The sequence below is a fragment of the Callithrix jacchus genome, chromosome 7 (genome assembly GCF_049354715.1).
Source record: "Callithrix jacchus isolate 240 chromosome 7, calJac240_pri, whole genome shotgun sequence".
In the NCBI taxonomy this organism is placed as follows: Eukaryota; Metazoa; Chordata; class Mammalia; order Primates; family Cebidae; genus Callithrix; species Callithrix jacchus.
The window spans coordinates 53035160-53061391 of NC_133508.1; the positions used below are offsets into that span (position 1 = coordinate 53035160).

The 26232-nt window shown below is 49.9% G+C and overlaps 1 protein-coding gene across 3 annotated transcripts in view; it reads left to right on the plus strand.

Annotated features, from left to right (window-relative positions):
- Positions 1 to 26232, plus strand: part of PLEKHM2 (pleckstrin homology and RUN domain containing M2) — a 48914-nt gene that overhangs the window by 13127 nt on the left and 9555 nt on the right. For 2 of the 3 annotated variants that reach the window (XR_621569.5, XM_002806965.6), the window contains exons 2-7: positions 17271 to 17377; positions 17744 to 17853; positions 18943 to 19042; positions 19582 to 19669; positions 20802 to 20988; positions 22392 to 22451. Coding sequence is in view for 2 of the 3 variants with exons in the window: in XM_002806965.6 (XP_002807011.3) it covers positions 17271 to 17377; positions 17744 to 17853; positions 18943 to 19042; positions 19582 to 19669; positions 20802 to 20988; positions 22392 to 22451 (652 nt within the window). In the remaining variant the exon portion in view is untranslated. The remainder of the gene's footprint in view (positions 1 to 17270; positions 17378 to 17743; positions 17854 to 18942; positions 19043 to 19581; positions 19670 to 20801; positions 20989 to 22391; positions 22452 to 26232) is intronic. The other variant, XM_009000461.5, reaches the window with a different exon arrangement.

The following is a 26232-nucleotide window of genomic DNA, read 5'->3' on the forward strand; positions in this document are numbered from 1 at the left end:
TCTCCTGCCTCGGCCTCCTGAGTAGCTGGAATAACAGGCGCCTGCCACTACGTCCAGCTAATTTTTGTATATTTAGTAGAGACGGGGTTTCACCATAATGGCTGGCTGGTCTCAAACTCCTGACCTCAAGTGATCTGCCTGCCTTGACCTCCCAAAGTGCTGGGATTACAAGTGTGAGCCATCATGCCGGACCAGTTTCTCCACCTTAAGAGGAGTCCTGTAAGAAGTCAGTCCCTGTGCTGAGTTCTGAGCCCTAGGAAGCATAGTACCTGGAGGCTTGCACACTCCCCTTCTAGGAAGAGGAAGGATTTATCTGCTTTTGGAAACCATGTTCTCTCAATTATGCTAGAGATCTGTGCCCAGCTAGGCTAGTCACTTTCAGCTGTCATTGTTCCTACACCACAAAGAAAGCACAGAAAAATGAAATCCACAGATAATTCAAGTGCCTGCTTTCTTCCAGCTTTCTCCCTGCACATCTTTCTTTTTCTTGAGACGGTCTCACTGTCACCCAGGCTAGAGTGCAGTGGTGCAATCACAGCTCACTGCAGCCTCTGCCTCCTGGTTCAGGCAATCTTCTTACCTTAGCCTCCCAAGTATCTGGGACTACAGATGTGTGCCATCATGCCCAGATAATTTTTTTTTTTTTTTTTTTGAGATGGGGTCTCACTCTGTCACCCAGGCTGGAGTGTAGTGGCATGATCTTGGCTCACCGCAACCTCTGCCTTCCAGGTTCAAGCAGTTTTCCTGCCTCAGCCTCCTGAGTAGCTGGGACTACAGGCGCATGCCATCATGTCCAGCTAATTTTTGTATTTTTAGTAGAGACGGGTTTTTGCCATGTTGGCCAGGCTGGTCTTGAACTCCCAATCTCAGGTAATCCACCCACCTTGACCTCCCAAAGTGCCAGGATTACAGGCATGAGCCACCACACCCAGCCTTTTTTGTATTTTTAGTAGAGACAGGGTCTTACCATGTTGCCCAGGCTGGTCATGCCCTGCATATCTTTCAATGGAGCTGCCAGTAAAGTAGAGAGCCTACCATCTCTCCAGCAGAAGGGCTAATGAGCAGTGAGTTGGGAGGTGGGCAAAGAAATCTGTGCAATTGACTGCTGTATTTAGTTGTAAATGAATGGTTAAGAAGCACTAATTTCATGAAACTTGCTTGGAGATTGATGCAGTCCCATGGTGGACAAGCCCTTTATGACAGCTCTACATGTGGGGGGACTTTGCCAGACCCAGGATGCCACCCAGCCTGGGCACAAGCCCTTCCTGGACAGGAGCATTGACCGCCCTTCTAAGACATCTCTAGGGACAGCATTTTTCTTTTTATTATTATTTATTTTTATTTTTAGAGATAGGGTCTCACTCTGTCACCCAGGCTGTAGTTCACAACTGTAGCTCCCTGCAGCCTCAAACTCCTGGGGTAAAGCAGTCCTCCCGCTTCAGCCTGGGATCCCCAGTAGCTGGGGCTATAGGTGTGTGCCACCAGGCCTGGCTAGTTTTTTAGTATTTTGTAGAGACAGGAGTCTGGCTATGTTGCCCTGACTGGCCTTGAACTCCTGGATTCAAGCGAACTTCCTGCCTCGGCTTCCCAAAGTGCTGGTATTATAGGTGTGAGCCACCACTCCTGGCCAACAGCCTCTTTCTTTCCTTTCTTCTTTTCCTTTCCTTTTTGTTCTGTTCCTTTCTTCTTTCTTTCTCGGAGTCTTTCTCTGTCGCCCAGGCTGGAGTGCAATGGCGCAATCTCAGCTCACTGCAACCTCTGCCTGCTGGGTTCAAGAGATTGTCCTGCCTCAGCTCCTGAGTAGCTGGGATTACAGGTGTACACCTCCATGACTGGCAAATTTTTTATATTTTTCATGGACATGGAGTTTCACCATGTTGGCCAGGCTGATCTCGAACTCCCGACCTCAGGTAATCTGCCCACCTCAGCCTCCCAGAGAGCTGGGATTACAGGTATGAGCTACTGTACCCAGCCAACATTTTTCATGTAGAGAAACTAGCCTGATTGTTTCTGAATTGCAAGATCTCTGATTGGTTCTTATGCAGGGGTGATTTCTGGGCTCTCTTGCTCTGTAATTCACTATAATTTATTGCCATTGAGAATGAAATATATTTTCCAGGCTATGGTACAGTGGGACCTCAGGTGAAGGATTTTAAAATTAGGAGAGTAGGCTTAGGCAGTGGCTCATGCCTGTAATCCCTGGATTTTAGGAGGATCACTTGAGCCCAGGAGTTCGAGACCAGCATGGGCAATGTAGTGAGACCCCCATCTCTATTATTAAAATAAATAAATAGGAGAGTAGGCCAGGTATGATGATGAGGAAGAAGGATTGCTTGAGCCCAGGAGTTCAAGACCCGTCTCTGTTATTATATGTATATATATATGTATTATATTGTGAGACCCCATCTCTATTATTATATTACATAAATATATTAATTTAGGAGAGTAGGCTGGGCATATAGAGTAGTGTGTGCTTATAGACCCAGCCACATGGAAGGTTGAGGTGGGAGGACTGCTTGAGCCCAGGAGTTCGAGACTGTAGTGCTCTATGATTGTGCCTATGATTAGCCACTGCACTCCAGCCTGGGCAACATAGTGAGATCCCCATCTCAAACCAACAAAAAAAATAAAATAAAATTAGCAGTGTACATCAGAAGGATTGCAGTTCCCTGGGGCTGGTGAAGCAGCAGACACCTAGCAGCTGAAGCCTCTGTTGACATCTCATGTTGCTAGGAGGGAAGCAACTGGGACATTCCTGACATGGTCCCCTAAATCCTACTGAGCCCCATCATGGAAGCCCTGGGGATGGACCATGGCCCCTGCTGCTCTGCCCTCCTTAGTTTTTTAATTTAATTTAATTTTTAGAGACGGGGTCTCGCTCTGTCACCCAGGCTGGGATGAGTGCTGCTGGGTTGGTGACAGCTGATGCCCTGACCGCTTTATCTCCAGGTGGGATGAAGCAGAAGGAGCTCCAGAAGTAGCTACCCCTGTGCCTGAGCACACCTGGCCAAGACTCTGCAGTACGGTGGCAGGACGCTGGCCAAGGCTGGGGTGTACAGGAAGCACCACTGTCTCCCTGGGCTCTGGTCTCCCTGCCTATAAATGAAGGTTGTGGCTGAGTGATTATTTTTCTGATTTTCATTACATTCAGTAGTCAGTTTCATTCACTGATAACTTCTCTCTCTCTCCCTCTCCTTAACTCCATCTCCCTTCAAACACCCTTCTGCACAGGGCAGGCCATTCTTTCTGAATGGGTGGCCCCAGGAAACTCTGCTTCCTAACCAAATGTTTTCTAAGGGCTCTTCTGCTCTTCGATGACGAAATTCCTCAGCCCTGGCCAGCTCCCTGCCTTGTCGTAGATCGCAGTGGAGAGTCTCTACAGAAGTGCTGTTGGCAGTGGTGGTTCATTCCTCGGATCACATAAAAAAGGTGTTATTAGCTGGGTGCGGTGGCTCACGCCTGTAATCCCAGCACTTTGGGAGGCCGAGGCGGGTGGATCACCTAAGGTAAGGAGTTCAAGATCAGCCTGACCAAGATGGTGAAACCCCATCTCTACTAAAAATTAGCTGGGCATGGTGGCGGGCACCTGTAATCCCTGCTATTTGGGAGGCTGAGGCAGCAGAATCACTTGAACCTGGGAGGTGGAGGTTGCAGTGAGCCGAGATCATGGCATTGCATTCCAGCCTGGGCAACAAGAGTGAAACTCCATCTACAAAAAAAAAAAAGCTGTTATTAGTCTCTTAGGGAGCTTGGCTAAAATTTAAAAGACCTCAGCCTGCCTGCCTCATTTGTTTATTATCTGCTCCCCCTGTCTATTTGAGGGGATGGATGGTGAGCACTGGCCCCTCCCTTACATTCACAAGAGGCTGAGCCTGAAGCTGGAGCAAACTGCTGATGCCAGCTTGGGGGCCCAGTCATTATGGTGGCTTCCCTGAAGGGACAGTCGGCAGTTCCAACCACATGACCCTTCTCCAGCTGTTACTGATGTGGATGGGTCCCCCAGAGGTAAATGACAGTGCATAGCTTGAGCTCCATCTTTCCCCTGGGGATCTGCCTTGGAAGGGAGGAATGTCTGTGAAGACCAGAGGGGTGGTTTGCCCAACCAGTGGCCATGCTGTGAGTAGAATTCCCAGACGCAAGGAGGGCAGTGGTGTGTCACTTTCTGTGGGTCGTGTCCTCACCCACAGTGCAACTGCAGCATCACCAGAGGAGGGGCAGCCTCCAGGACTCAGTGGGCTGAGAGGGCACCTGCAGCGCAGTGTGGCTCAGAGGTTGATACAAGCTTATTTAGCTGTGGCCATTGTGGATTTAATCCTTAAAAGAGGTGATTGGAGATGAGGTCTTTTTTTTTTTTTTTTTTTTTTTAGATGTAGTCTTGCTCTGTTGCCCAGGCTAGAGTGCAGTGGCACAGTCTCAGCTCACTATAACCTCCTCCTCCCAGGTTCAAGCAGTTCTTCTGCCTCAGCCTCCCGAGTAGCCAGGATTACAGGCATGTGAGCCACCTTGCCTGGTGAGTTTTTTATATTTTTAGTAGAGATGGGGTTTCACTGTGTTGGCCAGGCTGGTCTCAAACTCCTGACCTCAAGTGATCTCAGCCTCCCAAAGTGCTGGGATTACAGGCGTGAGCCACCACACCCAGCCATCTTTTTTTTTTTTTTTTTTTTTTTTGAGACAGGGTCTCACTCTATTGCCCAAGGTGGAGTATAGTGGTGTGATCACCGCTCACTGCAGCCTCAAACTCCTGGGCTCAAGTGATCCTGCCTCGGTCTTCCAAGTAGCTGGGACTACAGACATCCACTACCATGCCCAGCTAACTTATAAAAAAAATTATTGCTAGAGATGGTCTTGCTGTGTCGCCTAGCTGGTCTCAAACTCCTGGCTTCAAGCGATCCTCCCACTGACTCAGCCTCCCAAAGTGCCGGAATTACAGGCGTGAGCCACAGCTCCCAGCTCTCAGGTGGGGTCTATTCTACTTTTGGATTTCTACCTTCTAGACCTGTCCTGCCAAGGCTCTTCCAAACACTCTGTTGTCTGAATACATTTGGTCTCCATGGAGCCCACAGGGAGGCTGCTGTTACCTGGCTACCTCCTCCCTGGGCATCACAGGAACACCATACCCGCCAGGCCAGGCTGGGCAAGGTTTCTCCAGTATCCTCAGGTCTGTGTCTGTGGTGGCTGAGCAGGGATGGGGCAGGCGCATCCCTGTGGAGCCCCACAGTGGCCAGGCAGTTGAACAGGCATGCTTACAGCCTTGTGTCCAGCCTCTCCTGATGTTGGAGCAGGGGTTTTTATCCTGCTCTGTAAATAGAAAAGTGTGAGCTCTGCTCCCCTAGTATAGCTTACAGCCTGTGAGTCGACAGCAGAGTTAGAATCCACATTGTCCCCTTTTGGGCCGGGCAGGGTTGCAGCCTGGTTTTGGCCTTGACTGACGAAGGAGAAAGGAAGGACGTCACTTGCAACTGCCTTATGTTCATTTGGCCATTTACCGTCTTTCACAGCTACTTTTGAGTTCATTATTAGGGACCAATCTGGAAGGATTTCTTCATATCAACCATAGTACTAGAAATTGTTTTGTGGATGTGTGAAGATCAGAGAGAGACGGGACAGAGAGGGCCGGGCTATGGCAGCTCAGAGCAGAGAGTAGGGCTCTAGAGCGCCTGGGAGCCCCATGCTCCTGGCTTTGGGAGAGTCTGGGACGAGCTGAGCCAGCTCTTTCTGGCCCTGGTGCCTGAGCACACCCAAAAAATCAGCAGCAGGGACAGGAGAACAGCTGAGCAGGTCTAGAGTATGGCCTGGGAACATGACTTTGAGACAGAGGCCTCAGAGTCCATGGACCTTAGGGAAACCATAGTGTTAAAACAAAATTACCTTAAATCTTAACCTCTCTCTTCATTCTCAGCGGACCTTGCTTACTTTTGAATTTTCTTCTGATGAGAACATTTTCATCCTCCCACCACAGAGCATGCTGGCCCACCTGCTTCTGGACTCTCCTCTGTGGCCAGGGTACAGGGCTTTCTTTCCTGGGCAAGGGCTTGCTTTCTTTTTCTTTTTTTTCCAGACAGAGTCTCGTTCTGTTGCCAGGCGCCAGGCTGCAGTACAGTGGCGCGATCTCTGCTCACTGCAATCTCTGCCTCCCGGGTTCAAGCAATTCTCCTGCCTCAGCCTCCCAAGCAGCTGGGACTACAGACGCGGGCCACCATACCCAGCTAATTTTTTATATTTTAGTAGAGACGGGGTTTCACTGTGTTGGCCAGGATGGTCTTGATCTCTTGACTTCGTGATCCACCTGCCTTGTCCTCCCAAAGTGCTGGGATTACAGGCCTGAGCCACCACGCCCGGCCTCTTTCTTTACTCCTCCACCTGGTTTTCCTGCCACTCTTTTGGCAAAACTGGTCAAAGGGATTTTCTTTTTTTTTTTTTGAGACGGAGTTTCACTCTTGTTACCCAGGCTGGAGTGCAATGGCGCGATCTCGGCTCACCGCAACATCCGCCTCCTGGGTTCAGGCAATTCTCCTGCCTCAGCCTCCTGAGTAGCTGGGACTACAGGCACGCGCCACCATGCCCAGCTAATTTTTGTATTTTTGGTAGAGACGGGGTTTCACCATGTTGACCAGGATGGTCTTGATCTGTTGACCTCGTGATCCACCCGCCTTGGCCTCCCAAAGTTCTGGGATTACAGGCTTGAGCCACCGCGCCCAGCCTTTTTTTTTTTTTTTTTTTTTTTTGAGACAGAGTTTTGCTCGTTGCCTAGACTGGAGTGCAATGGCGCCATCTCAGCTCACTGCAACATTTGCCTCCTGGGTTCAATCGATTCTCCTGTCCCAGCTTCCCAAGTAGCTGGGATTATAGGCATCCACCACCACGCCTGGCTAATTTTGTATTTTTTTTTTTCAGTAGAGACGGAGTTTCTCCATGTTGGTCAGGCTGGTCTCAAGCTCCTGACCTCAGATGATCCACCCTCCTCAGCCTCCCAAAGTGCTGGGGTTACAGGGATGAGCCACTGTGCCTGGCTGGGGATTCTTTGTACTTACTGTCCCTCCCTTCCTCCCTCCCTCCTTCCTTCCTCTTCTTTCCTTCCTTCCTCTTCCTGTCTCTTCTTCTTCCACTTCCCGCACCCTCTCTTCTGACCCAAAATAGGCAGAATGGCATACTGAAGCCCCATGTTCAGCCCTTATCATCACTAGACAATCTATACCACCAGCCCTGTGTTATTTTGAAACAGATTTCCAGACATCCACAAATATTTCAGTACATATTGTTCAAAAATGAGGGTTCTTTTCTCACATGACCCAATATTATAAAAAATTCACAATAACTTTTCCTCAGTATCATCAAACATTTGCTCTGTTTTTGAGTTCCAGCTGCCTCATCACTGTCATGTTTAAATGCCTCATTTGCTGATGCAGGATCCACGCAAGCTCCCGCCCTCCGTGATGAGTGCCCATCAGGTGCTGCCCCTGCGCCCACGTGCTTTCCTCATGGTCCCAGCACCTCCCTTTTAGGCCTCTGCTGCTGACTGACATGACCCTGGCGACTGACGATGCCTGCCCTCGAGAGACTCTCCTCACTCGGCGCCTAAAGCACACACTGCCCAGATTTTCTGCCCCGCTGGCTGGCTGTGCCTTCATGCCTTCGTGGTCTCAGACAGTGATTCTCAGCCTGGGCCGGGCATCAGGATTACCTGGAGTGTTATAGTGCTGATTCCTGTGCCCTGATGTCGTTGGTCTGGAAGGGGGCCTGGGCATTGTTGTGCTGTGTGGGTGAGGTCCCCAGTCTAATGCAGCCCTGGCAGCTCGGTGCTCAGACACTCCTCCTGCTGCACTCTCCGGCTTTCAGTGGCATCCAAAGGCTGGCAGTGCCCACCTCCCCCTGAACTCCAGATCCATTTCCACAGCTGTCTCCTTGATGTCTTCACATAGATACATAGATACCTTTTTTTTTTTTTGAGATGGGGTCTCACTTTGTCACCCAGGTTGGAGTGCCATGGTGCAATCTTGGCTTACTGCAACCTTTACCTCCTAGACTCAAGCAATTCTCCCACTTCAGCCTCCCGAGTAGGCTGGAACTACAGGTGTACGATGCCACCATGTCCAGCTAATTTTTTGTATTTTTGGTAGAGATAGAGTTTTGCCATGTTTCCAAGGCTGGTCTCAAACTCCTGAGCTCAGGCAATCCACCCACCTTGGCCTCCCCAAGTGCTGGGATTACAGGCGTGAGCCATTGAGTCCAGCCTCCTCGTAGATATCTGATAGGTGTCCTGAACTTAGCATGCCAGAGCTGAACTCCACCTGATCCAGAAACGGCTGCCATTCAGCTGCTCAGACCATACCTCAGAGCTATTGCTGGCTTTTCCCTTTCCCTCATGCCCCACATCTAATCCTTCAGTAAATCCCTAGGGCTCTGCCTTCAGACCCTGCATCTTACCCATTCTCCTGTCCTCCGCACTGTAGCCAACTCCCAGTCACCATCTTCCCATTGGCCGTGCTGCTAGCCTCCTAACCAGTCTCTGCTTCCACCCTGGCCTTTCACAGTCTGTCTACTCACCATTCAGAAGCTATAGCAAGGCTGGGCATGGTGGCTCATGTCTGTAATCCCAGCACTTTGGGAGGCCAAGGTGGGTGGATTGCTTGACCTAGGAGTTTGAGACCAGTCTGGGAAACATGAAGAGACTTACCTCTACAAAAAATACAAATACTAGCCATCTGTGGTGGCACACACCTGCAGTCCCAGCTACTTGGGAGGCTGAATTGGGAGGATTGATTGAGGTAGAGGCTACAGTGAGCCAAGATGCGCCATTGCACTCCAGCCTGGGTGACAGAGCGAGACCTTGTCTCAAAAAACAAGAAAGAAGCTATAGAAGCTGTGTAACAGCAAGATGAGGCTATGTACTTCCCTCTTCTCAACCTTCCAACAGCTTCCCGTCAAACTGGTAATAAAATGCAAAGTTCACCACATGGCCCGTGTGGCTGTGCATGAGCTGGTCCTTGGCTGCCTTTTTTTTTTTTTGAGGCAGAATCTTGTTCTGCCACCCAGTCTGGAGTGCAGTGGCACAATCTCGGCTCACTGCAACCTCCGCCTCAAGCAATTCTCCTGCCTCAGCCTCCTGAGTAGCTGGGACTACAGGTGTGTGCCACCATGCCCCGCTAATTTTTTTGTATTTTTAGTAGAGATGGGGTTTCATGGTGTTAGCCAGGATGGTCTCAGTCTCCTGACCTCGTGATCCACCCGCCTCAGCCTCCCAAAGTGTTGGGATTACAGGTGTGAGCCACCACGCCCGGCCTTAACTGCCTTCTTGACCTCATCTCATATTGCTCACCCCCTCACTCCCTGAGCTCCAGCCACACCAGGCTCCTCACTGTTGCCCCTGCTGTTCCTCTAACCAGAATACTTCCCCCGACTGATGCCACATAGCCATTTTCTCAGGGAGGTATTCTGTGTTTCCTTATTTATTTATTTACTTTTATTATCTTTTGAGACGGAGTTTCGCTCTTGTCGCCCAGGCTGGAGTGCAGTGGCATGATCTCGTCTCACTGCAACCTTCGCCTCCTGGGTTCAAGCGAATCTCCTGCCTCAGTCTCCCAAGTAGCTGAGATTACAGGTGCATGTCACCACGCCTGGCTAATTTTTTGTATTTTTAGTAGAGATGGCGTTTCACCATGTTGGCCAGGCTGGTCTCAAACTTCTAACCTCAGGTGATCTACTCGCCTCAGCCTCCCAAAGTGCTGGGATTACAGGCATAAACACTGTGCCTGGCCTCTGTATTTGTTTATTTTTTCCCTCCGGGGGCTCCTATTTATAACAGATTTCCATACCCTGCTGTGTTTTTTTTTATAGCACTTACAACTCCCTGATGCCATATTATATATTTGCACGTAATTTATCTCTGCCACCGTGTCTGATATGTACATAGCAGGTGCTCAGTAACTGTTTGTTGAAATAGGTGACCCTTCACGGCTTGAGCCTCCCCTTCTGGCCACTGCTGAAAAGAGCTTTGAGCAAGAGGCAGCTCCTCAGCCGAGCCTATCAGAGTGTGCATTCCTTGCCACCTCTGCTCCAGGCTCCAGACCAAGGGCCAGTATGCTGCTTTTGTAAAGAGGCAGATGCTAAATAGTTCAGGCTCTACAGGCCATGCCATCTCTGTCGCACTGCTCCACTCGCCATCATAGCACAAAAGCAGCCACAGGTGACACGTGAGCCAATGGGTGTGGCTGTTCCAATAAAACTTTACAGACAAAACTTGGAGGTGGCCCCCTAGCCACCCTGCCCAGACAGGGTCCCACACACTGAGATTCTCTGCCTTTCCCCAAAATCCACATGAACAGAAAGGAAACACTCAGAACCACTTGGCAGTCTGGTCAGCAGGATGAACTTCCCAGAAGTGGAGAAAGGCCCTCCTGGAGCAGCTGCAGTTTTTTTAAAAAACCGAACAAGACACATCCTCACTCAGGAGATGCCAGTGTGGGGCCAAAGAGCAGAGAGGGTACTGGCAAGGGCTCTTGGTAGAGAAGCCACCCTGGCCTCTCTCCTCAGTTTGTCTTCCAAGAAGCAGAACTGCAGAAGACACTGAGCTCATATCCACCATGGGCTTTTAGTTCTCATGATTTATATATTTTTTAGAAGAGTCTCACTCTTGTCACCCACGCTGGAGTGCAGTGGCACAATCTCAGGTCACTGTAACCTCCACCTCCTGGTGATTCTCCTGCCTCAGCCTCCTGAGTAGCTGTAATTATAGGCACCTGCCACCACACTCGGCTAATTTTTGTATTTTTAGTAGAGATGGGGTTTCACCATGTTGGCCAGGCTGGTGTCAAACTCCTGACCTCAAGTGATCTGCCTGCCTTGGCCTCCCAAAGTGCTGGGATTACAGGCATGAGCCATGGCATCTGGCCAGTTCTCATAATTTAAAAGAGAAGAGACTGCATTTTTCTTTCTTGGGTTCCCCTAAAATATATTAAGAGAGGATTTAAATAGTCTTAACTTGACAAGTTTTTTTTTTTAATAGGGGGGATGGGTACAGTGGCTCACACCTGTAATCCCAGCACTTTGGGAGGCTAAGGCAGGTGTTTCATGAGGTCAGGAGATTAAGACCATCCTGGCTAACACGGAGAAACCCTGTCGTTACTAAAAATACAAAAAATCAGCTCAGTGTGGTGGCACATACCTATAGTCCCAGCTACTTGGGAGGCTAAAGGAGGAGAATCACTTGAACCTGGGAGGTGGAGGTTACAGTGAGCTGAGGTCGCACCACTGCACTCTAGCCTGGGTGACAGAGCAAGACTCTGCCTCAAAAAAAAAAAAAAAAAAAAAAAATTGAGAAAGGGATGGGGTCTTGCTATATTGCCCAGGCTGGTCTCAAACTCCTGGCCTCTAATGATCCTCATTTCTTGGCCTCCCGAAGAGCTGGAATTATACTCATGAGCCACCATTCCTGGCTAGAGGCTAACATTTTACATCCATTATTTATTCAGGGACCTCTAACCCAGGATTAATGAAATGATGCGGTTTAAAATCTGTCTCTGCCCCTTACTAGCTCTGTGACCTAGTGATTAAATTACATTTGGAAAATGTGTCATCATCCTCATCATCGTCATAGCTGCTAACGTTTGTTAAGTGTTTATGAAGTATCATGTACTTTGACAAACACAATATAAGCATTATGAACTCTCAAGGCAACCTGTAGGGAGGGTCCTATTACTAAGCCATTTTACAGACAGGGAAGACAAGTTTAGAGAGGTTAGGCAACTTGCCCAAGGTCACACAGTGAATGAGTGAGTAGCAGAGTCAGCATTCAAACCAAGTTGTCTGACTCCAGAATCCACACTCTTAACAGCTCTGCCACGGTCCTGATGCACAAAATGTGCACTCAGTAAATCATGGCCTTAATTGTAGTGGGTATTAGCTCTACCAGCAGCTACTGAGTGCAACGAAAGAGTAATTTGGCATAAAAGGTGGCAATTGTGCTTCCAGGCCGGGTTATATTTGTTACACTCACCCCATTAATTCTGTTCCGGGGTCCTCATTTCTTCCATGTTTGCTTTCCTTCCACTTCTGCTCTTTTGGAGCCTTCTGATCGTCCTGGAGCGGGAGGTGGTTACCAGCTGCTGCCTCATTACAGCTAAGAGTGTGCCACTGCTGTTTGTTTACCTCTATGTACTTTGCTGCCCAGCTCCCAAAGTCTGGGCTCAGGCTGTTAACATAGCTCTCAGGTTCTTGCATCATTGAATCAGAGAACTACTTCTTCCTGCTCCTTTCAAGAACTATGCTGGTTGGTAGCATTGATTCAAGATCTCCTTGTCCCCTGAGATCATGGAAAATGTTTATCACCCTGCTGTAAAAGAGTGTTTGGCCAGGGGCAGTGGCTCACGCCTGTAATCCCAGCACTTTGGGAGGCCAAAGCAGGCAGATCTCAAGGTCAGGAGTTTGAGACCAACCACTACGTTGGCCACAACATGGTAAAACCCTGTCTCTACTAAAAATACAAAAATTAGCCAGGCACAGTGCCATGTGCTTGTAGTCCCAGCTACTCAGGAGGCTGAGGCAGGAGAATTGCTTGAACCCGGGTGGCGGAGGTTGTAGTGAGCCAAGAGTACACCACTGTACTTCGGCTTTGGTAACAGAGCAAAAAAAAAAAAAATATATATATATATATATGTATATATAGTACTTAAAGTGTATGCAGTGGTGTTTCATTCCTTGGATCACATACAAAAGGTGTTATTAGCCGGGTGCAGTGGCTCATACCTATAATCCCAGCAATCTGCGAGGCCAAGGTAGGTGGATCACCTGAAGTCAGGAGTTCGAGACCAGCCTGACCAACTTGGTGAAACCCTGTCTGTGCTAAAAATACAAAATATTAATCAAGCCTGGTGGTGCATACCTGTAGTCCCAGCTACTTGGGAGGCTGAGGCAGGAGAATCACTTGAACCCAGGAGGCACAGGTTGCAGCGAGCTAAGATTGCACCAGTGCACTCCAGCCAGGGCAACACAGCGAGACTCCATCTCAAAAAAAAAAAAAATGAAAAAGAAAAGGCACTTTTATAATCTTTTTTTTTTTTTTTTAGTCAGAGTTTTGCTCTGTCACCAGACGCCAGGCTGGAGTGCAGTGGCGCAATCTCGGCTCACTGCAACCTCCGCCTCCTGGGTTCAAGCAATTCTCCTGCCTCAGCCTCCCGAGTAGCTGGGATTACAGGCGCACGCCACCACACCCAGCTAATTTTTGTACTTTTTAGTAGAGATGGGGTTTCACCATTTTAGCCAGGGTGGTCTTGATCTCTTGACCTCATGATCCGCCCATCTCCGCCTCCCAAAGTGCTGAGATTACAGGCATGAGCCACCGTGCCTGGCGGCACTTTTATAATCTTATAATGGAAAACTGTAAAGGAAAAGACTGTCAGATTTGACTGCATCAAAATTAAAAATTTCTCAATGGGGAAAAAATGACATAAGCAGAGTTTAGAGGTCAATTGATAATGGGAGGAAATGATACATAACAACACACTAGGTCAAATCCTTAAAGAGCTGCTACAACGACAAAAACACAAGCAGCCAGTGGAATATTTGGGCAAAGGCTGCAAATACAGTTCACAGAAGAAGAGAAACACATGGCTAATGAGGACGTTCCACTATGCATTTAGTCAGAGAAGTACCGTTTAAAACAGGTACTATTTTTCACCAAATGGACTGGCAAAAATTAACTGGCTGGGTGCGTGGTGACTCACGTCTGTAATCCCAGTTCTTTGGGAGACTGAGGCAGTTAGATCATGATGTCAGGAATTTGAGACCAGCCTGGCCCATCTCCCTAAACATACAAAAATTAGCCGGGTACAGTGGTGGACGTTACTTGGGAGGCTGAGGCAGGAGAAATGCTTGAACTTGGGAGGCGGAGGTTATGGTGTGGCGGGATGGCGCCATTACACTCTAGTATGGGCAACAGAGCGCAGGACCCTATCTCAAAAAAAAAAAAAAAAAAAAAAAAGACTAATTATATCCAGCATTGGCTAGCATGGTGGGAGTGTAAATCAATCTGACATTCTAGATGGGCAGGTGGCAGGCAGATTGTAAATGTGTTTGTCCCTTGGCTCAGCAGCTCCCCTTGCAAGCGCTCACCATACAGAAGCACCCACACAGGACCACATGATGGCCACTGCAATATTATGTGTAATGTCCAGGAACTGGAGATGATATCCATATTTAACAATGGTTGAAGTATGGTGCATAATAGCGATATAGAAATATTCATGGATATACCTTAAAGGCAAAGCAAAGCAAGTTTCAAATCAAACATAGCATGATCTTCTTTTCTTTTTTCTTTTTTTTTTTTTTGAGTTAAGTTCTTGCTCCAGGCTGGAGTGCAGTGGTGCTGCTACAGCTCACTGCAGCCTTGAACTCCTGGGCTCAAGGGACACCTCCCACCGACCCCTGCCCCCAGCCTCTCAGGTAGCTGGGACTATAGGTTGCATGCCACCATGCCTGGCTAATTATTATTATTTTTAGTTTTATATTTTGCCCTAGCTGGAGTTCAGTGGTGCAGTCTCGGCTCACTGCAACCTCTACCTCCTGGGGTCAAGCAATTCTCCTGTCTCAGCTTCCCAAGTAGCTGGGATTACAGGCAATGCGCCACCACACCCAGCTAAGTTTTGTATTTTTAGTAGAGACTGGATTTCACCATGTTAGCCAGGCTGGTCTTGAACTCCTGACCTCAACTGATTTGCCTGCCTTGGCCTCCCAAAGTGCCGGGATTACAGGCATGGGCCACCACACCCAGCTACTTTTTAATTTTCTTTTGTACAGACAGCGTTTCACTGTGTTGCTGAGGCTGGTCTCGAACTCCTGGCCTCAAACGATCCTCCTGCCTTGGGCCTCCCAAAGTGTTGAGATTACAGGCATGAACCACCACTCCTGGCATTCCTTTTTTTTCCCCCTCTTTTTTTAAAATCTGTGTATACAGGAAAAGAGTTGGGGGGATACGTGTACACCAAGCTGTTGGCACTAGCAAACGGGAGCAAGGGGCCTTTATGCTTTATACATACCTCTGTGTTGCTTGCATTTTTACAATAAGCAAATGTTTTCAGAATAGTTTTTCTTTAAAGGTATCTTAGCTTGAGAAAGGAGTCTGAGTTCCAGCCCTAGGTCTGTCACTTAACTAAAAACTATATTGAGGGACTTAATCTCTTCTCTGTAAATACATTCTTTCCCATGTGGGTATTATAATCAAGAGAATGAATAATATTCTGTTTTGTTTTTTTAATGAGAACATTACATTAGATCTCTAAGGATCCTTCCAACTCTAACATCTGTCCAAAGGCTCACTGATCTCAGATTTACTCAGATTTTGAAATTAAAGGAAAAAAAAAAGCTCTATCCCAATGTGGTCATACTTAATACTGAAGTGTGCGATGATGCTTCCAGCGTCGCTGAGAGGGATTGTGCAGTTTTTGCAGGCTCATTGCTCTTTCTTTCAGCTCTAGAAATCTTTCCTTCTGATGCTTCGATTTGCCTGCCCTTGAGAGGAAGGGAAGGGAGGACCCCGCAGGACTGAGGTTTGTCCTGGCTGGCAGGCCTGCCAGCCTTGCTCTGGGCCACAGAGAAGAGAGGCTATTTTTGTTGTGGGAGCTGAATCGTTGGCCTCTCTCCAGGAGCACATGCTCGTTGGCGTGTTTGATGTATCTTGCCTGCTCTGGCCGTCTCTACCACTGCTTCCAGAAAACACTTGAGGATATATTTGTCCCAAGAGCTTCAACCTGAGATCAGGATCAGGCATCTGTGCTCTCTTCTTGTGTTCTACTCCCTTCTGGCCACTGAAAGGGCAGTAGCAGAACAGGATATGACTAACTTGAACTTGGGGAGCCTTTTCTCTTAAGGCTTTGCTTGAAAGGGGCCTTCTCTCTGTAACTGTGGCTGCAGTGAACTCAGTCCAATATCTGAGCTTTCTTATCCTCATCTAGGCCAGTGGAGCTGCCCTCACCCTCACCAGCCTGAGGGGGTTCATCTCACCTACTGTCCAAATCTCCTTTTATCAGCCCAGCCCAGGAACAGGGGTGTCCTTCTTGGTGTAGGCCTTAACGTGAGCGTGGCATGCACCTAGATCCATATCAGCTTTGTCAGGTTCCTCAGGCAATTCTAGTATGCCATGGCAAGAAGGCTGTGAGGGTAGGCACCCCAGTCCATCAGCGCTTAGTGTGTGCAGAGGGCAGCTCCAAGTGGGGCCACTGTGATATGAAGGAGGATTGTTTGAACTCAGGAGGTTGAGGCTGCAGTGAGCTGTGACTGTACCACTATACTCCAGCATGGGTGACAGAGCGGGACCCTGTCTCAAAAGAAACAAACAGGCCAGGTACAGTGGCTCCTGCCTGTAATCCTGACACTCTGGAAGCCAAAGTGGGTGGATCAACTGAGGTCAGGAACTTGAGACCAGCCGGGCCAACATGGCGAAACCCCGTCTCTACTAAAGATAAAAAATTAGGATGAAGCAATTTGGCCGGGCGCGGTGGCTCACGCCTATATTCCCAGCACTTTGGAAGGCCGAGGCGGGTGGATCACAAGGTCAAGAGATGGAGACCATCCTGGTCAACATGGTGAAACCCCGTCTCTACTAAAAATACAAAAATTAGCTGTATTAATTTTTATGCAGTCAAATCTGTCAATCTTTTCCTTTATAGTTTTCCATTTTTCCCAGTCAAATATTAGAAAAGTATGAATATATTTCTTTTTATTTTCTTTTTGGTTGGTTGTTTCCTTGAGATGAAGTCTTGTTCTGAGACTGGAATGCAGTGGCATGATCTCAGCTCACTGCAGCCCACACCTCTCAGATTCAAGTGATTCTCCTGCCTCAGCCTCCCAAGTAGCTGGGATTACAGGTGCCCACCACCACGCCCAGCTAATTTTTTTTTTTTTTTGAGACAGAGTCTCACTGTTGTTACCCAGACTGGAGTGCAATGGCACAATCTTGGCTCACCGCAACCTCTGCCTCCTAGGTTCAAGCAATTCTCCTGCCTCAGCCTCCCGAGTAGCTGGGACTACAGGTGCACATCACCATGCCCAGCTAATTTTTGTATTTTTAGTAGAGGTGGGGTTTCACCTTGTTGACCAGGATGGTCTCGATCTCTTGACCTCGTGATCCACCCGCCTCGGCCTCCCAAAGTGCTGGGATTAAAGGCGTGAGCCACCACGCCTGGCCTTGACTGTTTTTTAGCTACCTTCTTGATTCCAGAACTTTTGTAGCCCTCCTCTGTATCCATTTCTGACTTGGAGGGGGATTTGTTTTCTTTCAGTTGCAGAGCTATTTTGCTGCATGTGAGGATGAGACCCCTGCCATCCGGAACCATGACAAGGTCCTGCAACGTCTGTGTGAGCACCTGGACCACGCCCTGCTGTATGGGTAAGGTGGAGGAAGTTTCCAAAGACCCGGGAGCACAACCCAGGCCATGAGTAGCCTCCAGAGAGAAACCCTTAGTTTATCTGCCTTTTCTTTCTTCTCTCCCCTTGGCAGAAAGGGATTTGTCCCACTCAAGTGGGCCATAGTCTCTCTGTAGTTACCCCAGTAAATCACCTCTGGGAAGACATAAATGGGGGGGGGGGGGGGGGATTCACCACAAATGACATGATGGTGCGAAGGTGTGCTGGGTGCCTGGGGACCTGCTGAGGATCCATCACTCCCTGCCTTGCGCTCACTGCTGGACCAGCCAACTGCAGCTTCCCAGGCAGCCCCATGCAGGTCATAGCAGCTCCTGTTGTGTTTTCTCAGACTGCAGGACCTCTCCTCTGGCTACTGGGTGCTTGTGGTGCATTTCACTCGAAGAGAGGCTATCAGGCAGATCGAGGTGCTGCAGCATGTGGCCACCAACCTGGGGCGCAGTGAGTAGTCACAGGGAGATGCTGGGGAAGGGACCAGCTCCACCCTCTCTATGGGTAGCTTGGGGCTCTGTCCTAGGTTTAGCCTCAGGGTCAGCCCTGGGAGGCTAGTTACCTGGTGGTGTCCAGTAGCAGTGGGGTTTTAAAATGACAGCATCAGGCCAGGCATAGTGGTTCACACCTGTAATCTAAGAATTTTGGGAGGCTAAAAAGGGAGGATGGCTTGAGGCCAGGAGTTTAGACCAGCCTGGGCAACACAGTAAGTCCCTATCTCTACAAAATTTAAAAATCAGCTGGATGTGTTGGTTCATGCCTATAGTCCCAGCTACTCAGGGGGCTGAAGTGGGAAGATTGCTTGAGCCCAGGAGTTTGAGGCTGCAGTGAGGTATGATCACAGCATTGCACTCCAGCCTGGAAGAAAAAGTGAGACCCATCTTTAAAGATTTAAGCATATGGCCAGGTACAGTGGCTCATGCCTGTAATCCCAACACTTTGGGAGGGTAAGGCAGGAGGATCCCTTGAGCCCAGGAATTTAAGGCTGTAGTGAGCTAATGATCATACCACTATACTCCGGCCTGTGTGACAGAGTCCCTGTCTCAAAAAATAAAACAAAACAATAATAATAAATAAAAATAACAAATTTATAAAATGCCAGCCCCCTCCATGAGGCATCTTTTCTCCCTGCATATGACAGTGTTTTGGCACAGCAGTGATAGGGGGAAGGACAGCAAGCTGCCAGCAAGAGCTGGACTCCTAAGGAATCCCAGCCTGAGCACGTGCTGTGGAGTCTGGTTTCTCTCCCTGAGCTGGGATCACTGTTAGCATACAGGATCAGCACAGAGTCCTGGCATTTCTTGAGCTATCTGAAGTATGTCATCTGCCCTCTTTATGAGAATTTCCTGGCCAGCTACAGGCTGAAGTCTGACTAGGAAAATAAAGCCGTCAGGGGTCATGGTACCCCAACAAGCGCGAAGGCCGTTGAAGTGCCTGGTCCCCTGACCTGCTCTTTCTTTCCCTTCTGCCCTTGCTTGGCAAACAAAAGCCAGCACTCTGACAGGCCTTCCTGCCAGTTACTCCTGCCTTTGTCTGCAGGCCGTGCCTGGCTGTATCTGGCCCTCAACGAGAACTCCTTGGAGAGCTACCTGCGCTTGTTCCAGGAGAACCTGGGTCTGCTGCATAAGTACTACGTCAAGTGGGTGTCTGGGACGGTCTGTCTCCCCTAGCCTCAGAGCTCCCCTTCAGCCACCTCCCAAAGGCTTGTCATATGCAGACAACACAGTGTGCCACATCAGTGATGCCAGAGAGCTAATAGAGCCTTGCTGGTAGCTGGATGGCCTTCACCGCGAGCACTGGGGTTCCATCTGGGTTACTGGGTACAATTTGGGGCTCTGCTCCTCCCTGGTCCTCCCAGGCTTCAGACCTGACCAATGCCCAAGCTTTGGCTCAGCTTTTGCTGGGGTTGCTGCTGTCCCAGTGTGTACAGCAGCCACTGAGAGCCTTGCAAGCCTTGCCCTTGCCCATCTCTGAAGTCACCGCAGGACAGTGCAATGTGGCTGCTAACCCAGTGGGAGAAGGCTGAGAGGGTGGTGGGTGATGGTCATATCTAGCTGGGTGCCATCCAAGGTAGGGGACATCACATGTCAAATTTCAACACAGCTGGCATGTTGGTGAGGTTAGGCCAGGCTGGTCAACAGGCCCAGAGGCACCATTGTGGCTTCTTGTGTCTCGCAGGAATGCCCTGGTCTGCAGCCACGATCACCTGACCCTCTTCCTGACGTTGGTGTCTGGACTGGAGTTCATTCGTTTCGAGCTGGATCTGGTGAGACACCAGGGCGCTCGCTGCTTGTGGGAAGCAGAGGAGGGGCCGGGTGGGAGCAGGTTGGGTAGTTGTTTCATTTTTCAGGTCTTGTTGGGTATGACTGGGCTTGAGCAAAGGTTGTTTGTTCAGATGAGGGAAAGGTTTCAGGGTCGGTGGAACTGAGTAAGAGGAGAAGTGATTCTCTCTTCTCCTGATGGCAAGAATTCTCCTGATGGTTACTGATGGCAAGAATTCCTGGTTCAGGTGACTTCCTCCTATCTTCCTATCCAACTTGGAGAAAAGCCACATTGCCTCATTGCCTGGAGTATCTTAGCCCAGAAGAACGGCCTTCATGTTTAGGACATGAGAGTTAGAAGGACAAGGCAAATTCAGCCTGGTGCCTCTGGGACTCTGAAAAGTCCTCAGCTCCATGCCTCCCAGCTGACATGTCTTCAGCCACCCTCTTCAAGTTCTCAGGCTTCTTTCCTCATTACACCCTGTACAAACGTGATGCTGGCTCACAGGAGCCAAAGGGGCTCCCAGGCACCTCTTGGACTGGGCTCAAAATGGACACAGCCACCTCATTCTAATCAAATGAGCTTCCCTGGGCTGGGCGCTGTAGCTCATGCCTATAATCCCAGCACTTTGGGAGGCCAAGGCAGGTGGATCACCTGAGGTCAGGAGTTTGAGTCCAGCCTGGCCAACATGGAGAACCCCCGTCTCTACTAAAAACAAAAATTAGTGGGGTGTGTCGGCAGGTGCCTGTAATCCCAGCTACTCAGGAGGCTGAGGCAGAAGAAGAATTACTTGAACCCAGGAGGTGGAGGTTGCAGCGAGCGGAGATCATGCCATTGCACTCCAGCCGGGGCAACAGAGTGAGATTCTGTCTCAAAGAGAGAGAGAGAGAGCAGGGGCACCAAATGTTTCTGTCAGCCTGAAGTCCACACCTTTAAAAGCCAGCACTATTCACATTGCTCTTCTTAGCAGCTTATCTTTGAATTTACTACTTTAAGCCATTGATTTCCCAAAGAAAACCCAGCCTAGAGGGTGTCACAGAGGCGCATCTGTGTCTCCGAGGCTTGGATCCTGCCGTCCGTGGAAGGCTGCTACCCGAGGCCTCCCACCAAACAGGCCTCCTCTACTCTCTCCTCAGGATGCCCCTTACCTAGACCTGGCCCCCTACATGCCCGACTACTACAAACCTCAGTACCTGCTGGACTTTGAAGACCGCCTTCCCAGCTCGGTCCACGGCTCAGACAGTCTGTCCCTCAACTCCTTCAACTCCGTCACCTCCACCAACCTGGAGTGGGATGACAGTGCAATTGCCCCATCTAGCGAGGGTGAGTGGCTCCGGGGCAGAAAGGCCCAGCCCCTGCTGTGAAACAGACTTGAGCCACTTAAGCCTGGCTGGGTGTCTTTCTTGGCTAGTTTTTGGTCTGGTGGCAGAAATTGGCAATTCAACAGGGCTGGCCACTTCCCAGATCTTCATCTCCTCAGAGTCCCTGTGGTGGCTAAAAAGCGGATTCTGGGCACAAAAGGCCGAAATGAGGTGTGTGGTTTTTTTTTAGGGTTAGACCCTTTTCCAGCAGGTTCTAGTTACATGCCTGGGGCAGTTTTCTAAGCCAGGAAGGTTTAGCAGTTGGACCTGGAAACACTTGTCGCAGGGTTGAGTGTTGCCTGCTCTGCGGAGCTTGTCTGGCCCCATATTCTAGGCAGAAAGAGGTTAAGGTTAAGGAACCCCTTGAAGAAGAGTGAGCCAGGTGGGTCCGAGGCTCAGGGAAACCTTGCCGCTGCTGCGTTGCCATGTGCCCGTCTGATTTCTCCAAGTCCCTCCTGCGCTCTCTGGTGTGTTTCGGATGGTCGCACCCATTGCATCAGAGACCGAGGAAGAAGCTGCAGATCATTTTGTTGTCTTGCCCCAAGGACTTACTGGAACAGCCTGGTTTCTTTCAAACCTTAGGCCTTGGTGTTCATAGATAAAACTGTCCATTTTCCCTGCTTTATCCCCTGTGGGAGACCAGAGCCCCTCATTTACTTCACCCACCACCTCACCTCCAGGGAAGGGGATCCCAGCCCCCAGTGCAGCCCTGGGGCACTCTAGAATTGCCTCGGCATTGAGACCTTGGCCTTCCCCTTTCTTTATTTCTGCTGTACCAGGGGTTATATGTCCCAGGGAGGGAGGTCCCTTTCAGAATTGGTGTTAGCAAGACCTGCCGCAACATCGTTGACTGTGCAAGCAGAAGACAGCAGCTCAGTCTCCTTCGGTTGGGCCCATGGGCTGCCTAGAAGTTGGAGGGATGGGCCTCGCTGGAACAGCCAGGGCAAGGATGGCTCCATGGATGGAGGCATCCCCTCAGCAATTTGGAGATTGTACAGCTGCAGCTGCCAGGGCAGCATCTCCTTGCCTGCTAGGGTATGGAGGGAAGGGAGGCAAGGGGTAGAAAACAAAGCTAGGCACAGGCAGCCAGGCTGCTCTCTGCCAGAACCAGCTTCTGGGTGTGGAAAGGGGTCACCCCCTACAGGTCTTTCCAGCTGGTTGGAGGCTCCTGGGCCACTGCCTGAGCTGAGAGGCAGCCAGGGCCCTAGTAAGTTTCCCCAAGGTTGTTGGATACAATGGAGAAAGTCGAAGTTTTCCTCTCCTGTTTCCTCCCCATGTCTCCCACCCCACCTCCCTCCCCCTCCCTCCAGTCGTCCTTCCACTGCCTGTGTTTCTAATCTTCAGTTTTGTCCCTCGTTTTTGTAGATTATGATTTTGGAGATGTGTTTCCAGCAGTGCCGTCTGTACCCAGCACAGACTGGGAAGGTGGGCCAGAGTCCGCTGTTACCCTCTTTTCCTGTTTTGCAATGTTTCCATGCCAAGCTTGCTGCATGTATCAAATCAGCTCCTTATTATTTATAATAATGTCCATGATCATAATAAAGCCAAGTTTGGTGTTCTAATAGATGGAATTCTGCAGTGGGAAAACTTGACCTCCAGCCCTAGGCAAATCCCTTCTCCCCGTGCAGGGCTCCTGCCTTTGTGCAGTGGCCTTTCGGAGTCACTAAGTGGCTGTGTTTCAGGGGATATGGGATCACCCTTTCTGATTCCAATGCCAGTTGATGCTCTCGGGGTGTATAGGGCCTGACCCAGTGAACCAAGACTTGTTCTGGAAAACCATGCCTTTAAACATGTGGGTGGTAAGCTCCTTTGGGTCAGATGGGCATCAAGGAGAAAGACAGCTTGATTCTTTCAGTCTGTCCTAATGGCTTCCTCTTGGGTGTTTTGGAGAGATTGAGGTCCAAGTGAGGGAACTGCCCAGGTACAGCTGAAACTTCCTACAGAGAGAATCTTCTTGAAGTTTTAAAGCAGATTAAAGGAAATCTGCCAGCCCTCCCACCCTGTCTCCCAGGCAGTAGCAGTGCCTGGGCATTTTTCTGCCTGAAATTCCACTTCTGGGCTTGCATATATTCCCAGCTTGCCACAATTACTCAAAGCAAAGGTTGTGTTGCCAATAAGGTGAATGTTTCCCCCTTAAATCTGAGGCTATAGTACATCCTTGTTATTTATTTTATTTTACTTTTTGAGACGGAGTCTCACTCTATTGCCAGGCAGGAGTGCAATGGCACAATCTTGGCTCACTGCAACCTCCACCTCCCAGGTTCAAGCGATTCCCCTGCCTCAGCCTTCCAAATGGCTGGAGCTGTAGGCAAATGCCACCACACTCAGCTAATTTTTTGTATTTTTAATACAGACTGGGTTTCACCATGTTGGCCAGGATGGTCTTGATCTCCTGACCTCGTGATCCACCTGCCTCAGCCTCCCAAAATGCTGGGATTACAAGCATGAGCCACTGTAAACACGCCCAGCCTGTTATATTTTATTTTATTTTTTGAGACAGAGTCTCGCTCTGTTGCTCAGGCTGGAGTATAGTGGCCTGATCTCAGTTTACTGCAACCTCCACCTCCCGAGTTCAAGCAATTCTCTTGCCTCAGCCTCCCAAGTAACTGGGATTACAGGTGTGTGCCACCACGCCTGGCTGATTTTTGTATTTTTAGTAGAAACAGGATCTTGACGTGTTGGCCAGGTTGGTCTCCTACTCCTGACCTCAGGTGATCCATCTTCCTCAGCCTCCCAAAGTGCTGGGATCACAGGTGTGAGCCACCGCGCCTGGTCCAAATCCCTGTTATTCAAAAGCCTCTTACCCTCTGGGCCACTTCCAGCCTGGAGCAGGGCAGGTGAGGGGACCTGGACTCTGAACAGGGGAGATAAGAACTGCCTCACCCTGAGGATGAGCAGCAGGTCGCTCTCCCGCATTATTAGAGACGTGATTCTGAGTAATGGGTGACAGGTGATCTCCTCCCAAATAATGTGAGCATGAAATAGCTTAACTCTCTGGGAAATAAGATATGGCATTGGGAAAAATAAACATTTGGCCAAGAGTGGCGTGGAAGGGTCCCACATTTGAGTTAAATCAGTTTGGATTCCAGAATTCCATCATAACATCATGTACCCTCTCAGCCTCTCTTCTTGCAGCACACGTGCTGGATATTGTTTTTTTCCCTCTGATTCTAACAACTAACCCCCCTCCTGACATGCCTGTTGCAGTCACTTGACAAGCAGGGCCTGACCTTCCTCTGTAGCCTTTCAGGGCTCCCTGCGGCCTGAGAACTAACAGCCCAGTTGCATTACTTGCCCGAGGGCAGGGTGAGATTTCCTGAGTTCCTGGAGCAGGATTCTGGAGCTCACTCTGGCAGCTCACCCTGGGAGGCTCTGTCTTCTTCTTGGACCTGGAGGAAGGCAGGACTTGGGGCAGTTCCAAACTTGGAGCCTGCGGTTGAGATCTGGGCAGCCTTCCCCTGGTCTTTGGCTTATTTACAGAACTGGTGGGCATCCGGGCCTTGACACCCACCACATCTCATGATCTGCCCACTCATATCTCGGGACTCCTCTTGGGTGCAACTGCATGTGCTGAGGAGAATCACAGGGCCGGAGCAAGGACACATGGGCTTGGCAGGAGCCTGCTCTGGGACTGAGGGACTTAGTTTTCTGCATAGTAGAACTCGGGCTCTGGGATCCCAGGAAATCTAGAAAAAGTCCCCGATGTCGCTGGTGTTTTCTGGCAGAGCTGCTCATTGCCTTTAGCCTCCTCTTTTGTCCTTATATTTAAAGACAGCAGTTTTGTTTTTTTTTTAAGGGCCAGGCATGTTAGCTCACATCTAAAATCCCAGCACTTTGGGAAGCAGAGCCTGGAGGATCGCCTGAGCCCAGGAGTTTGAGACCAGCCTGGGCAACACAGAGAAACCCCATCTCTACTAAAGGTACAAAAATTAGCCGGGTGTGGTGGTGCACGCCTATAGTCCCAGCTACTCTGGTCTTGTATTTTGTTTGTTTGGTTGTTTGTTTTGAGACAGAGTCTCACTCTGTGGCCCAGGCTGGAGTGCAGTGAATCGATCTCAGCTCACTGCAACCTCTGCCTCCCGGGTTCAAGCAATTCTCCTGCCTCAGCCTCCTGAGTAGCTGGGATTATAGGGCCCACCACCACACCCAGCTAATTTTTGTATTTTTGGTAGAGACAGGGTTTCACCATGTTAGTCAGGCTGGTCTTGAACTCCTGACCTCGTGATCCACCTGCCTCGTTCTCCCAAAGTGCTGGGATTGCAGGCATGAGCCACTGTACCCAGTATTCCAGCTGCTCTGTAGGCTGAGGCAGGGCAGGAGGATCGTATGAACCCAGGAGGTTGAGGCTGCAGTGGGCTATGATTGTACCACTGTACTCCAGTCTGGGTGACAGAGCGAGACCCTGTCTCAAAAAAACAAAAAAGACGGTGTGCTGCATCAGCAGACAGCTGCCCTGTGGTTTCTAAGACGCACTAAGTTGACAGCTGGTTGGGCCCCCATTTGGGCTCTGTTTGCCTCTTTTCTTCCGGGTAGACAATGGCCAGCAAGATGGGCATTGGCCAGCAAATGGAGCATGACCAGACGTGTCCCTTGCAGTTGACCCTCACCCAGGCGGTTTCACCAGCTGGGCCTCAGTTCTCTGCTTGGGTGGCTCCCATCTGCCACTGGCTAAATGGCCAGTGTACTTCTCCTGCCCGGGCTCCCTCTCCTGCCCTGTTCCAGTAACCTGGGGCAGACAGCTGGGTGGGGTGGGGTGGCTAAGCCAGCTTCCCTCCTGGGGAGGCGTGTCAGGGTGTGACTCAGAGAGGAGCAGTGAGCTGATGCTTGAATGAAATGGATTCTCAGCACCACCCTTTCAGGGGCACCTGGTCCTGCCCCCCAGGAGTATGTAGGGTTGGGGGCGAGGGAGAAGCAGCCTGGGGGGCAGCCTCTCGGACACCTGTCCTTGCCCCTTCACACCTCATTCTCATTGCCCTGCTCTGTCATCTCTTCTCTACCCTGTGCTCTGGGTGTTTCCCTCTGCCCCATGGTTTCCACCCCTTGGGCTCCCATCCTGTCTTCCCAGCCTCTGCCCTTCTCTGCACCCCTCACTTTCTCTGCTGTCTTCCTCCATTCTTCTCACTTTGTGTTCCTTTCACCTCTGCAAGGGACCCTTCAGAAGACTTTGGGCACCTCTCAGCTCTATGAGTGGGATATGGGCTAAGGG